General features: G+C 32.5%; 1 protein-coding gene across 4 annotated transcripts in view; it reads right to left on the bottom strand.

The window, feature by feature from the left end:
* Positions 1 to 6,384: 6,384 nt before the first annotated feature.
* The window catches only part of LOC138693736 (DNA-directed RNA polymerase I subunit RPA1-like), a 40,778-nt gene continuing 31,311 nt past the window's right edge, over positions 6,385 to 15,851 (bottom strand). For 3 of the 4 annotated variants that reach the window (XM_069817557.1, XM_069817556.1, XM_069817555.1), the window contains 2 exons: positions 13,435 to 13,503; positions 6,385 to 6,535 (listed from right to left, as the gene is read on the bottom strand). In XM_069817557.1, coding sequence (XP_069673658.1) covers positions 6,400 to 6,535; positions 13,435 to 13,503 — 205 coding nt within the window. In that variant the 3' untranslated portion in view covers positions 6,385 to 6,399. Of the gene's footprint in view, positions 6,536 to 7,715; positions 8,162 to 13,434; positions 13,504 to 15,851 lie in introns of those variants that run through there. The other variant, XM_069817558.1, reaches the window with a different exon arrangement.

Raw genomic sequence — 15,851 nt, 5'->3', positions numbered from 1 at the left:
CTAAGTTGATATTGAGAAGAAGTCTATATATGAACCTTGTCTGCCGTATCTTTCTCAAAAGTACAACGTCCCTCTTAAATAATGGTCTGTCATTGGTTTGCTGTTTGGCAGTAGCAGTTCAATTACAAAATTCACATGGAATTATCTTAAGGAACTTCACATTCCTTTTGATTATGTAATGTCTGTCCTTATAAATATTATCAAGGATTCTCTTCAAATATTACATCATCATCTCTATTTCAATTAATCCATTTATATATTTCCCTTCAACAATTAGGCCTAACTTTCTTTTTTCTTAATGTTTCAAATCACATTATGTTGTGCATGTTTATTGTATTCAGGACCCTTATGGTCACTCAAATTCTTTGAGCTGATGTCTTCAATGAATATATAAAATAAATACAGCATATTATGTAGATATTAAGTTTCTACTTTCTTTTTCTACTTTCTTTCAGCTCTGCAACTGTACTTCATACTACAGTAAATCCATGTCTCTAATTTTCTTCATTCTGGACAATAGATTTCAAGAATATTATCTATACTTAAATCGAGTTAATGTATGTATCATTCCTCCCTCAAATGATGCAACCACTGGAATCAGGAATGCAACAATTACAACAGCTATAACAGCAGCAGCAGGGATGAAGAGATGATAATAATGATGATAATGATAATAATGATAATAATTATAATAATGATAATAATAATGATGATAATTATAATAATGATAATATTGCAACTTTTTGTACTGAACAACAATGTAATTTTATTATCTCAACAATAGGATTTGCTCTCCACACAGTAACACAGTATTCGTTAGTGCACTCCACTGACGACAATGACAATTTACTTGGACTATTACGAACAACAATGAACTGTTAATCTTAACTGATATTTACAAAGCACTATTTACAACACAGAATGGTCAGTTCTCAGTTCACAGCTCGTTTGTCTTGGCTAGTTCTTCTAGCTCAGTCACTCTCGTTCACAGAATCTCGAACCCCAGACCTTCAGAGACGATCCGCTGAACTTCGAACTCAGGTCCCCCAACTGCGGTCCACTGCACTCGAACTCAGGACTTCAGGCTCCACAGTTACGGACACAACTCAAGTCGCGCTTCACCGCTACACAAGACTAACTCGCTTACTGTCCAAATCTGCCTGTAACAACACTGGCTTACTGATGGGCCGAATTACTCGCGTTCACTTGCGCGTTGTATTTATAACTAAGCCATAGTTTCTGGAGAGTTCGCGGTCTCGTGATTTCCGCGCGTGTCCATTCTCGAATCATCTGGATGTCTCTCTGCTCTCTCCCCACTCCACTCTACTCCCTAAGCCACAACACATGCCACAGGAAGCAGATGCACGCGCAACCCGCCCAACACGGCCCACTTAGCCCTTCCTCCGTCGGTCGTGAGATCGAATCTCACGTGGCCGTCACAATATAATGATAATAGGTATAATAATAATGATAATGGTAATAATGATAATAATAGTAATGATAATAATAATAATAATAATAATAATAATGATAATAATAATAATAAAAACAATAAGAATAATAACAATAAGAATAAAATAATAACAATCATATTAATAATAATAATAACAATAATAATAATAATAATAATAATAATAATAATAATAAAAATAATAATACTAATAAAAATAAAATTAATAATTATTATTTATTTACTAATATTTAATGTGCTGTACAACAGCCAGGGGCAAATAACAGTTCAGCACATGACAATATCATTACAAGAACATTAATAATGATAGAAATTACAATAAAAGTACATAGGAATAATTATTATTAAAAAATAATTTAAAATATGAAAACTGAAAATGAAAGATGGAATCTTATATATGAATATAATACGAATGATAAGAAAGATAATGAGAATAATACCCATAATACAATACATATCTAAATAAAAGACATAAATTAATAACAACTGCCATAAAACTCCAAAAGTATATACTACACATGAAATGGATCCAAGTTTAATCCATGCAAATTAGCATATTTTATACAACTGCTGACCGGAGAGAGAGATTTAGAATTTCTATTGCAAAAAATTTTAGCAGGAATATGAAGACTGATATTGCTGAAGAAGGATTCACATCAATAACATCCTTAATGATTTTACAAAAAAATAAATAATCAAGATCTTGATGTCTGACAAACTATAGCAATTACAATATCTGCAGTTAATCTCATATTTATAATCATTGGAATTGGGTACAAATCTATAAGAACACAAAGAAATAAATTTTCTTTGGATATTCTCCAATTTATCCGAGTCAGTAGAAATAATGGAGTTCCATATTACAGATGCATATTCAAGCTTGGATCTAACCAATATATAGTATACAATTAATAGACACATAGCAGCAGAAAAAGAATAAGTTATAGATCTAATTAGATCAATAATAATAATAATAATAATAATAATAATAATAATAATAATAATAATAATACTTTTTCCTCCATATTCTATATTTTATAACTGTGTTGCTTCATTGTTGGCTCATATGCAAATGATATAGCAGGTAACAATTTGCAACATAGTAGGTTGTGGTTTCATGAAAATGTTGTTGTTGTTTTCTAATGAGAGGCATTTGACAATAAAGTCATTTGACCTCTTGCACTCCAATATTTTTGAAAGATATTATCATGGTCAGCCACTGAACCACAGATTTTGAGGTGTTCCGAATCCATTTCTTGGTTTGAGTTGCACAATGGGCAGTTAGGGGACTGATATATTCCAATTCTATGCAGGTGTTTGGCCAAACAATCATGGCCTGTTGCCAATCTAAATGCAGCTACAGACGATTTGCGTGGTAAATCGGGAATTAACTGGATTATGATGCAGTGTTTTCTATTTTTTCCCTTGAGATTGTGTTATCAAATTTTGTTTGTTGAAGTCTAAGTATGTAGATGTAATAAATATTTTTACAGAGTAATACATAGATTTAGTAACAGGTCTGTAAGTAGCAGTGCTGCCCTTCTTTGCTAAAGCATCTGCATTCTCGTTTCCCAGGATTCCACAAAGGGATGGTATCCATTGGAATACAATTCTTTTATTGAGTGATATAAATTGAGAGTGCATTTTAGTTATTTCTGCTGTTTGAAATGAAGGTGCGTGTTTAGAGACTTTTGATAGAATAGCTGCTTTGGAGTCTGACAATATAACTGCATTCTTGAATTTATTGATGTGGCATAGAAGATTCCTGAGACTTTCACTTATTGCAATGATTTCTCCATCAAAACTTGTTGTTCCATGTCCAAGAGATCTATAAAGTGAGAAGAGACAGCACATAACACCTGCACTGGCACCTTGTTCCCTTGAGATCAAGGATCCATTGCTGTATAAATGAAGCCAGTTTTGTGGAGGGTACCGGTACCTAATATTAATTGTCTCTAAAGATAATTGTTTCATTATTTCAGTGTTTCCTTCTGATTTCAGTATTTCTTCTGTTAAATTTAGATTATACTCTAAAATAGTCCCCAATCGGATCTTTAATGGTACAGAATCACCTTAACATCTTACAATGAAATGCTGGCGGCATAACATCAGCTAAGAAGACTGAACTACCCAATATACTCTCAGATAATAATGTAGATATCTTCCTTATTCAAGAAGCAAACCTTAATGCTGACCAATTAAAATATTTTGATTTTAAAGGTTTTAGTATGAAACTGTTACCCAAAGGTAGACAGACCAATAGTGGAATTCTCGCAGATATATCACAGAAATTAATCACAAATTTTCAAATCATGAAAATGTGATATATTTACTTATGATTTTTTAAAAATTTAAATTGTTAAATTGGAAGTAGCCCAGAAGAACTCAGTGTACTCGCCTACATTAATTTTACAATATTAAATGTTTACATAAGAGAAGGAGATTGAGTGTGTGTATATTTAAGAAATGGTAATAAAGAAGTAGAGGTAGTGACATCTAGTTACTAATATAATTATTAACTTCTTGAGTTATCTTTGAAAAATATTGGAGTGCAAGAGGTCAAATGACTTTATTGTCAAATGCCTGGCATTAGAAAACAACAACAACATGTTTACATAAATTTTGTACAAAAGAAAATTAAAATAAACATATATGAATTATAAAGTGAAGAAAAAGAAATTAAACAGAGTGAATATGATGACTCAGAATTTGGCAAGAGCGTTTCAAAACTGAAGTTATGATGTCAGCAGTAAGTGTCTGTGGTAGTTCAGAAGTCTTCCTGAAGCTTTCAAAGAACTTGGGAATCACACCACGAGCTCCAATAAGAAGACCAATCACCTCAATGTCTTCAAGCTGGTATTTTGCTTTGAAGTGATCAACTGTTGGCAGATAAATGTTGATCTTTTCTTGATTGACATCCTCTGGCTGGCTACTCCCCGTTTCAATCCTTATGGTAGAATCAATTATATAACCTTTCTTGGTAGTCTGGGAATACGCTATGATGTCAATATGTCTAGAGGAGCCATTACTAGCAAGGCAAAAGACTTCCTTTTCTACTGTCCAAGACTTTTTTTTCAAATCAGTTGCAATTAAGGATCGAATATGATGGTGTCTGGCATTTCGGAGGAGTAAACCTCTGTTACACTGACCTTGGACGTGGGCAAGGGTTTCAGTCTCTAGGCATCCATGTCTGCACTGAGATCCGTCCAAAGAGCGACCAGGTACTCCTCTAACTGCTGCTAAATTGGCATTCATTTTAAAGCAGGTTACCCATTCAGATGTAGATAGTCCAGACTTATTAAAAATCCAGGCATTGGCTTTAGGTACTTGGCTGTACAATTCTACACATCTGCCTCTTCCAGGCATTACTTCCCAAGATTCGAATTCTGTATTTCTTAATTCCTCTCTTAATTTCCTAGTCACAGATTTAAGAAGTTCAACTGGACAAGGGAGACTTAGATGTTGACAGGAAGAATTAAGTTCAGACATCAAAGGTCGCATACTATTTACATAAGGATTTTCATTTAATATTAAAGTGATGCAGATGTTGCAGTGTTGCAAGAATGCTTCCCATGATGCTCTGACTAGTCCCACACCTCTGTATTTTTTGCTTGCATATAACATACTAGTAGGTGTATCAGATGGCAACATAAGCATTTGTTTAAAAGAACTATGGATTAACTTGACACTATCTTCTAAGAATGTTCCTGGTAACTGATGGATAGGAGCCATTTGTAATGGGTAGATCAATTTAGGCCATATATACTGGTTAACAATGTTGAGCTTTTGATCTGGATGGAGCATGAAGGTGGATACTAAATTTTCCAAATCATTTTTCAGACTTAACATAAATGCCTGCCGATCAAATGTTATTTCCTCATTGAATGATACACCCAAATATCTTATAGTTTCATCTCGTTTGATCCCTCTTATGGAGCAATCTTCATATAGAATCAGATCCTCTTCACATAACTTTCCTTTTACAATATTAATGGAAGTTGATTTATTAGGATTAATGTGTAATCCAATGCCTTCTAAAAGCTCCTTCACCATTAATACTAGGTCCTGGGCAGCTGAGATATCCCCTATGACTACTAAATCATCAGCAAAGGCAGCCATAGTTAGATTGTCTAAATTTTCACTGAATGCACTTATTTATTTGTAATGAAGCATTACTTACTGTTCATTAAATGTTAAGAAAATCTGGCTGGTGAACAGCTCGCATTTTAGTGAATTGTTTATATTTTAATGTTCACTAGTTAATATTTAATTTGGATTGATTTATTGAAGCTTCGTGAAATGGGGCATTAGGGTACTTAATATTTAAATGATTCATACATATTAGATTTTCAAAACGTTAGTTCATATAAAACAGGCACTTGCCTGAACATCCAATGTCTACTGCTAAAATGTAAGCAATTTTCACACTGATTGGCAGCAAACAATCCACTTTCTTTGTGCGTGCGTCCATACTATGATATAAATCTAATAATTGTTAAGAAATTAAAACATTAGTAACAACTATGTTAATTAACATGCTTACTAACATATTGTCGTTGAATTTATGAAACCTCCTATGTGACAGTGCAAAGCATAATTTTTCAGGAGGAAGGAAAAATCAATTAAATATCAATAGGCCTACACTGATCCTCGTTGAAGTCATCGTATTCACCAATGTTTTCTACCAAATTATATAATATTCTTCTGTAGGCCTATTGATATTTAAATACTTTTCCCTTCCTCCTGAAAAAATTATGCTCTGTACAGGGGATATAGGTAGTTACATAAAATTAAGAACGACATAATACAGTATTCAAACAGCAAATGACTTCCAAGAGCAGCTTACTGTTAGAAGGTGCTATCAATTTTTATGAAAGAGGTTAAATAAAATTCTTCCTGACACAAGTACAATTATTTACTTACTGGTCTCATTTTGGGTGGTGGAACAGGAATGACTGTGAGGAACAAGCATCAGTTGGGTACTGTGTATCGCAGTATTCCAATACTGGCAACAGAGCACACATGAAATTCTTCTCATTCTGCCACAGCTTGCGTAAATGTGTTCTAAAATGAAACAATCACCATTTACATAAAAATTAATTAATTCTTGAATATATTCCAACCACTGACCAACTCAACCCACTCAGGGAGTGGCACGAGGAATGGTAAAATTTTCCCATAAAATATAATCCTAGAAAATTACAAAATACAGTAAAAATATTCATTTTTCTCGTTCCTGAAAACTGTAGAATTTATTATAGGAAGCAATAATCACTACACTGTTCATACAGTTCTAATCTGTATGCTAGTTATATTCAACTATTCATAAGCTTTTCTGCATGCTTACTTTGCATTATAAAACCGAACCAAATCACTATCTCAAATGGACAGTAGAACATTTTAAATATAACTGCAAATATAAATCTTCAGTTCTTCACCATCATTATTTGACACATTTTACTTTCTAATTATACGGAGTACAGTGAGCAAAAAATCGATTTCGAGATTTTATTTGATCTCTTTTTCAGCATCTGAGATACCGAAAAATTAATTCTGGATATGTCATCTATCTGTCTGTGTATAATAATTTTTTCTGAATTTGAGGACAAACTTTGTCCATATTCTGTAGACATGAGTAGGCTTATCCACAAATGGTGCATATGAAATACAATAATTTTCAATAAAAATTTGTTTAAAATCAAAAATACACGTTTCTACAGACCAGATTTCAAAAGGATATCAATAGAAAAATTGGTGAGAAACAATCTGGTTTCTGGTTTGGTCGTTCATGCATTGATAACTTATTTACACTACAAGAAAAAGAAAAAAGAACCAATTTGTAAAGATACTTATTGTGCATTTATTGACCTTGCATGCAATGTTCCCAAATCGAGATATGATTTGTCTTCGAAAAACAGCCCATAGCACGTTCATGACAATGAAGGAAATATGGGATAATGCAGAACATATTATTCTGCATTCTTTGGTAATTAATTTCGGAAGCACATCTCCCTGCTTTGCTGTGTTCATTCTCGAAGGAAGTAAGGCCTAATAATGGTAGATGATGTTAAACCACATCAAACTGTAACTTCTACAAAATGAAGGAGAACCTTCTGCACTTCACGAAGATTTCCTTTTTTAATGAAAATCCTGCCTGTTGACAAGTCCAAAAAAATGAAAGTGTGTTTTATCAGACAATCTTGTTTTACTGAGTATTCATTCATTCATTCATTCATTTATTTTATTCCATAGATCTTACATGAGCAATGAAGCTTTAAGATGTGGAACATGTCAACATTTTACAATATTACAATTACAATTTTTACAAATTTTTATAGTTTTACAATTTAGTAATTTTCTACAATTTTTACAATTTTGTACAATTTTTTTACATTTTTTTTTTTTACATTTTGGCGAGATGTAGTGAGATGAGATGAGGTCCGAGGATTCGCCAAAATATTACCCGGCATTTGCCTTTTCGGTGGGGGAAACCTCGGAAAAACCCAACCAGGTAATCAAATCAAAGGGGTTGATGCCAAGGACTCGCCATAGACCATCCGGCTTCAGTCCCACGGCTGGGGAAAACCTCCGAAGAAACCAAAGTCCAAAGGGGGATCCAACCCAAGCCCGAACGCAGCTCCGGATCAGCAGCCCAGCGAGTCTGTCGACTGAGCAACATCGATGGCTCTACTAAAAGTATACAATACATAGCCAATCAGATTATTAAATTTACAAACGCAAACGATCATTCATAAGTTGAGCTATATTATAATACAAAACAATTTAATTAAATTTAAGGCATAAACAATTCAACCAGTTGTGATATACAGAAATTGATAATACATATCATGCAAACTACTTCAAATTACAAACACAAACAATTTATCAGTAGAGCTATATAGATTACTATTCAGTTTAAAGCATATACAATTCATCGGCCAAATCTATACAAATATATACAATACAAAGTAGCATACTTTCATTAAGCTATACAAATTTGTGCAATTAATATCAAGTAGATTAATTCAATTTATAATCATAAACAATTCATCAGTTGAGCTATACATATTACCATTCAATTTACAGTAGGTCTATATACAATATATCAGTAGAGCTACACAGACTAGTAATCATTTTAAGAACATATACAATTCATCAGCCAAACTATACAAACATATACAATCAAATTAGTATTTTCGTTAAGCTATACAATTCATATGAAGTAGATTATTTCAATTTATAAGCTTAAACAATTCATCAGTAGACCTATACAGTATATTATTCAATTTACAGTACATACAATTCATCAGTTATGCTAAACAAAAAATACAATACATAGTAAACAGATTAAGTCACTATAAAAACATATTTTAGTTGAACTAAATAAAATTGTACATGTCATTTAAGTAGAATAATTCAATTCACAAGCATAAACAATTCATCAATTGTGTAGAAGGTATGAGTATGTAGAAATTTGGTTAATTCTTTTCTGAACCTTTTCTCGTTGTTCTTCAAATCTTTAAGATAATTAGGCAGTGCATTGAAGACTGTTATACATGAATAGCGAACTCCTTTTTTAAAACAGCTTAGACTAACAGAGGGTAGATGAAGATCTGATTTATGTCTTGTATTAAAATGATGAATGTCTTGATTAGTACTGAATTTATCTTGGTTCTTAATATACAGCATCATTAGGGAAAGAATGTATTCACAAGGTAAAGTCAAGATTTCTAAGTTTCGGAAAATATTTTTACATGAGGTCCTTTTATGCACACCGGCCATTATTCTTATAGCTTTCTTTTGTAAAACAAAAACGTGTTTAGCTTCAGACGAGTTACCCCAGAATATTAATCCATATTTCATTACAGAGTGAAAATATGCAAAGTATGACATTTTAAGTAAGTTTATATCACCAATAGTAGATAAGGATCTTAATGCATAACAGGCAGAGCTCAATTTACGAGTAATACATTCTATATGCGTTTTCCAGTTCAAGTGATTATCCAATTCTAATCCAAGAAACTTTGTGCTTATAGATTCTTTGAGATGAGTTCCATTTAATCGAATACTGTAGGAAACCTGAGCACTATTGTGTGTACTAAATTTGACTGCACTGGTTTTATCAACATTAAGTGCTAGTTTATTTGCATGGAACCATTCATTCATTAGATTCAGCACTGTATTAGAAGTGTTTATAAAATTATCGTATTGTTTGCTTGAAATAATTACACTTGTATCATCTGCAAATAAAATTACATGGGATGAATTGTTTATGGTCAAGGCTAAATCATTAATATAAACTAGAAACAACAATGGACCTAAAATTGACCCCTGCGGAACACCATGTTTAATATTTCTAAATTCTGAATAAGTAACTTTATGACTATTTGGTACATTTATTTCTACTTTTTGTTTTCTATTTGATAAGTACGATGTAAACCAACCCAACATCTCATCTTTAATACCATAAAACTTCAATTTTTTACTAATATACTGTGGTCTACACAATCAAATGCTTTAGCCAAGTCACAAAAAATCCCACCTACATGTAGTTTCGAATTTAATGAATTTAGTATTTCATCCACCAAACTAAAAGCAGCATTCTCTGTCGATTTTTGTTTTCTAAATCCAAACTGTTCTAAAACTAATATATTGTTGGACTCCAGGTAATGATATAATCTATTATACATAACTTTCTCAAACACTTTTGAAAATGTTGTTAATAATGATATGGGTCTGTAATTAGCAATAGTACATTTATCTCCCTTTTTGTATATTGGTTTTACTATTGAATATTTGAGTCTTTCTGGAAAAATACCACATTGCACTGACAAATTGCATAGATAGCTTAACGGAGGGGATAATATTTCAGAACAAGCTTTCAGAACTTTACTTGAAATTTCATCATATCCAGAGGAATATTTTGTTTTTAGTTGTTTTATCACATGCATGATTTCTGCTGCGGTAGTGGGAATAAATTTGAGACCTAAAAACTCAGTGTTAAATGCATCAGTTAGGTAACCAAGTGCAGCATCTTCTGCACAATCTTGAATGTTTAAGTTCTGAATAATATTTATATAGAAGTCGTTAAAATGATTTGCAATTGATTTTGGGTTATCTATTTTACTATCATTGATTTTAATGCAAGTAATATTTTCACTCTTTGAATATCGATTAGTTTCATTTTTAATAATATCCCAAATAGTTTTAATCTTATTATCTGAATTTTGTATTTTTTCATTCAGATACATTTTCTTTGCATCTTTTATAACTTTTGTCAAAGTTTTACAGTAATTCTTGTAGTAATTAAGAACATGAGGATCATCACTATTCCTACTCATTAAATATAGATTCCTTTTTCTAGCACATGATATTTTAATTCCCTGAGTTATCCACATGTTTTTACTTTTACATTTTTTCACCACCTTGACTGGAAAACATTCATTGAAATAATTCGTAAATGTAGTGAAAAATGCATTAAATTTAGTATTAATATCAATGGTATCGGTACTATATACATTTTCCCAAGATTCATTTTGTAGACATGTATTTAAATGATGAAGAGATTCAGCATTTATAATCCTTTTTTTTATTTTTAGATTAACACTTTGGAATTTTTCACTCATATTGAAAACACTTAGAATTTGTGCATCGTGATCAGACAGGCCATTGACTAATGGTACTGTTGAATAGGAATTCAATCTACTTTTATCTATAAATATATTATCAATGGCAGTACTACTTCCAGCTTGTGTTCTGGTTGGAAAACTTACTGTGTGACTAAGATTATAAGTTTCAAGAAGTGAGTTTAATTTTCTTTTACGTGAGCTTTCTGATAGATAATCTATGTTTATGTCACCACAGATTACAAATTCGGTATGTGGTTTATAAAGTCTTTTCAATAATGAATCTAAGTTAGTTGTAAATTTCTTATAATCTCCCATTGGCGCCCTATAAACACATAAGATAATTAAATTTGATATCTCATAACCAATTTGTATTCCACAGATTTCAATATCTTGTTCAAGGCAAAAATCAGATATATCAATTTTACTAAATAATAGATCCTCTCTGATAAAAATACAGGCACCCCCTTTTTGGAAGACATGTCTACAGAAATGAGAACCTAATACATATCCATGTCTGGTTTAACCCTAAGAACCATCTACAGAACTCCATGCAACTCCTTAAACTGCACTCTGCTAGTCAAAATGATAATGCATGTCGTGCACAGATTACACTTTGTGTATTTTCAGACGTTATGTTCCTCCAATGAGAAACACAATTCTTGTCTCTTACAGAGTGTGTTAAATGCCATTTTCTGACCCAATGTAGCATGGTATTGCGAGGAGCTTACTGTATCGAAATATAAGCTTCAAGCACGTATCTGTAGCCCTTCCTAGTGGCTACAGAACATAGAGCCTCTTTATGGCACCTAAAATGCGACATTAATTGCAGTAAAACCTCGTTAATCGAAATTCGCTTAATCCAGATAGGCAAAAAACAGATAAGTTTGAAAAAACTGAAGAACCTTGTTTTAAAACTTACTTTTATACATTAGAACTGTGGAACTACAATAATGTAACTTACTACATTGTATGTATTGCTTTACATTTTGCTGTACTGCATAGTGTATTTAGGCCTATACCCTTTAAATACACTATAATAAACATGTTTTTTGCTATAAACGAAGTTTTAATGCACTTTCTACTGCTCTTTTAGGTTATTTCAGTTAATCTGGACCTTCGTTAAATCGGTCAACTTGCCCCACCCCACCAATTAGTCTGGATTAACGAGGTTTTACTGCAGTTCCCTGTCTGAAAACACACCTGTTGGTAAACTTGCAGGTTTTTTAAACACGAAACATATTTCAAGTAGTTTGAAAACTAATTAAGACTGTCAAGAAAGAATGTGATTTGTAAATGGGGTCGATCACAGACTGTTGCAATGAGACATGATAACATAACAAAGAGGTTGTGTAAGGTGCATCATCACTCAAAACACTAACCCAAACAGAGTAATGGAAATGGTGGCCAATCAATCAGTTTCTGTTACTGTATTACAATACTGTATCAGTGATGTGCTGTGTTGTTGCTGGGAATTCAGGCCTAAAATGTCATAAGGTCAACAGGGGATACCCATTCAAAATTTAATACATTCTTGTAAAAATTCCACATGCATTCTATGCTTTATGTTAAGTTATTAGCTTAAAATAATTTCTATTATGTCATGTCGTCAGTCAGTGTAAATGCATGCCTTATTTTCCAGCACAAACATAGAACCAATCAGAAGTTGGGGAGCCGGAAGATTTTGTGGTATGTTTGTTGATATGCAGAGTCTTTTTGTACAGAATGCGGATTATGTTAAATTTCTTTAATACAGTTATTTTGCATAAAGAACTCGACACAAACTTCTAAATTGTCAAACATTTTGAAACTGACTAAGCAGCCATCCCTTTTGACCTTGCAAACTGATGAAAGCAAGAAAATCTATTACTGAAATTACGGTAATTTCAAATGTATCACAACTGTCCGTAGTATTCTATAATATCATATCGTCGCCTGAATGCAAGAACTAGGTAACTTGATTTTTCATATTTTGTGACATTGCCCATTTACTTATTTATTGCACTAAGGAATATGTCTCGTTTTCTTTTACCTATTTGTTACATTGGAAAATAGATGTCGCTGGTATCGTTCGATCAGTTACCTAGGTCCTGGATTAAATTTTGTGCGATTTTTGCTATGCTATAAAAGAGGTAACTAAAAACCGCAAATTTCGAGTTACCTAGTTCTTGCATTCAAGCGACGATATGAAAGTACAGCCACAAAAATAATGATTCGAACATTTTAAAAACATGAAAATTCAGCACCAGCATAGGATATATTACTCTGTTTAAGATTTGGGAGGGAAAAAAACAAAGTGATAACAGAAGAAAATTAAATCTTATCATTTATGTATACCTTGATTCATCTGGTAGAATTACAGTTGTAACGAACTTCCCCCTATTTATTCCACTAGATGCTTGGTTCCTGAAACAAAAACACCATCATGTAATCTAAGAGGAATCAAAATTTATTTTTCTGGATGAAAAGTAAAAACGTTATTGATATCACATGATCGAAACATATAAGGATGTTTACATTAGATTGAAAGGATTATAACAACCCAAAAATATCACTAATCATTCTCATCAATATCTTAATCCCTGAATCAGGGAACTTACAGAGAAAGTAAATACGAGAAACCACTGACACAAGAAGTCAGACTGTGACCCAAGGAAAAGTTCAATTGTATCATTAGTCACACGAGAAACCAGAAAAATAACAAAGAAAATTTAGCACAGCCTTCGAGAAACACAATTACCTGCTTGAATGTACAAAAAGATGCAGAATGCAGCTCTTTCGTATCAACCAACATTAATGGCGAGTTTACAAACAGGAAAGAGGAAACACTTGGTAATGATTCTTATGGATTTCTTCTTTAAGAATCCCCCCCCCAAAATGGAGCACATAGCAATAGTAGTAGTAGTAGTTACAATTAAAAAAAAAAAAAAAAAAAATTTCGGATGCACAGTCTTACCTACCTATAACTACTCAATTAGTATAACAATACAATCAACATTTCCAGTACCAGTTAGCCTTTAAAATGAACTTGTAACAGAAGCTACATGGAATATAGAAACTAACCAGCAACTGTAACAGAAAGACAGTTGACTACACATTCAGATAGTCTAAATTTTCTTCATCACTGATTATTAGCTCCGAAAAAAAATCATTTGACAGAAGACACATAAAAACAAGCCACTAGATGGCTTTTAGAGAACCCAGAGGTTCCATGGATAAATATATAATAGGATGCGAAACTACGGTCAGCACCATCTGGCAGTGGGGGGCTGAAATAAGATGATCAGAGCCCAACGTCGTAGGTGGGTAGGTGGTGAACATTAGATCTATGTGTTGGGTACATTACCCAGAGTTCTCTATTTATCCGTTTGAGATATTGCTCGAGGACTCGATGAGGAGCCAAGATGGCAGAGAGAAACTTGCTAATAAGTGAACATAAAGTGATACGTGTGTGTATAAGCAGTGCATGTTAAACAGTGATGTTTATGGATGTTGTAAAAATAGTGTTGTTGAATGTATTGTAAAGTAATAGTAATATAATAAATTGAACTATCTAAGTCAGTGGTTGCCAAACACCACGAAATTGTGACGTAATAGAAATGCAACCCGCACACCACTATCGCAGGGAGAGGGTTGGAATGCATATCTCCTCGGCTAATGCAGTGAATGACAGTATAGAGACGGACTGTGACCAAAAAACAAAAGCAATATAATATTCTTTTACTTATTAACTATACACACTTTTTTCCATATATTTTTTTTTATTCTCTTATTCATTATTTTTGTATTATTAATAAAATAAAATAAATCTATTTTCTTATTTACCATAAAAAGAACGTGTACTTTACATCAGCAGATATTTGAAATTAGAAAAGCATACCAGGCTGGTCACGAAGTTATAAATTACACTACATACTTAAAAAAACGTGAAAGTATTTTACTCCGATTAAGACATAGAAGCCGATACATTTTATTGTTTATTTATTAATGAAATATTCAAATTACACTACATACGTCGAAAAAAACATGGAAGTATTTTACACCGATTAAGACATAGAAGCCAATATTTTTTTATTGTTCGTTTATTAATGAAATATTGAAGTTACAGGTAAGGGCGTGGTAGTCTTCATAACAAGAAGAATAATAACAACGTACATTGTTCTTTTATACTTCATTTAAAATTTTACAATAAATTAAGTATCTCATATTTTTGCCATCTGCACAAAATAAATACTTTTCCTCCCATGCTCCTTAAAATTAAGTTTTTACTTATGATCTGTTTTCGAAAAGGCATCGAAACATATTATCCTACACACTTGCAACATTACATGTGTACGTCCACTGTTGATAAACGTCTTTACTTATATCGAAGTAATGGCTATATACAGAGGGTGGGGATATGATGTCATGGTTAAGCTTGAGTGGAGGCAGGGGTATGTGTCGCGACACAGCTTTTGGCGATCACTGATCTAAGTAGTTCTTGTAGACTTTTCAATTGCGCTGTACAATAAATACCCAAAGAATACAATCCCAATTACCTAACCTTTTGCTTTATTTTTTTGTGTCTGTCTGGTTATATTTTAAATGGGTAGTGTAAAATAGATCGTCTCTTTTATCTTCCTGTTGGCTCCGGTAAGAATTTTCAGTAGAAGATGCTGTGAGGAATAAAAATGTAAATGTTTTATTTCAATTGGGTTAGTTTTGAATATCAATGAGGGTGGGAGGGAATACTTTCTGCACAGTTTAACATTTTC

This window comes from Periplaneta americana, unplaced genomic scaffold (genome assembly GCF_040183065.1).
Source record: "Periplaneta americana isolate PAMFEO1 unplaced genomic scaffold, P.americana_PAMFEO1_priV1 scaffold_20, whole genome shotgun sequence".
Lineage (NCBI taxonomy): Eukaryota > Metazoa > Arthropoda > Insecta > Blattodea > Blattidae > Periplaneta > Periplaneta americana.
The sequence above is the reverse complement of the archived record's forward strand: the minus strand, read 5'-3'. Positions and strand labels throughout refer to the sequence as shown.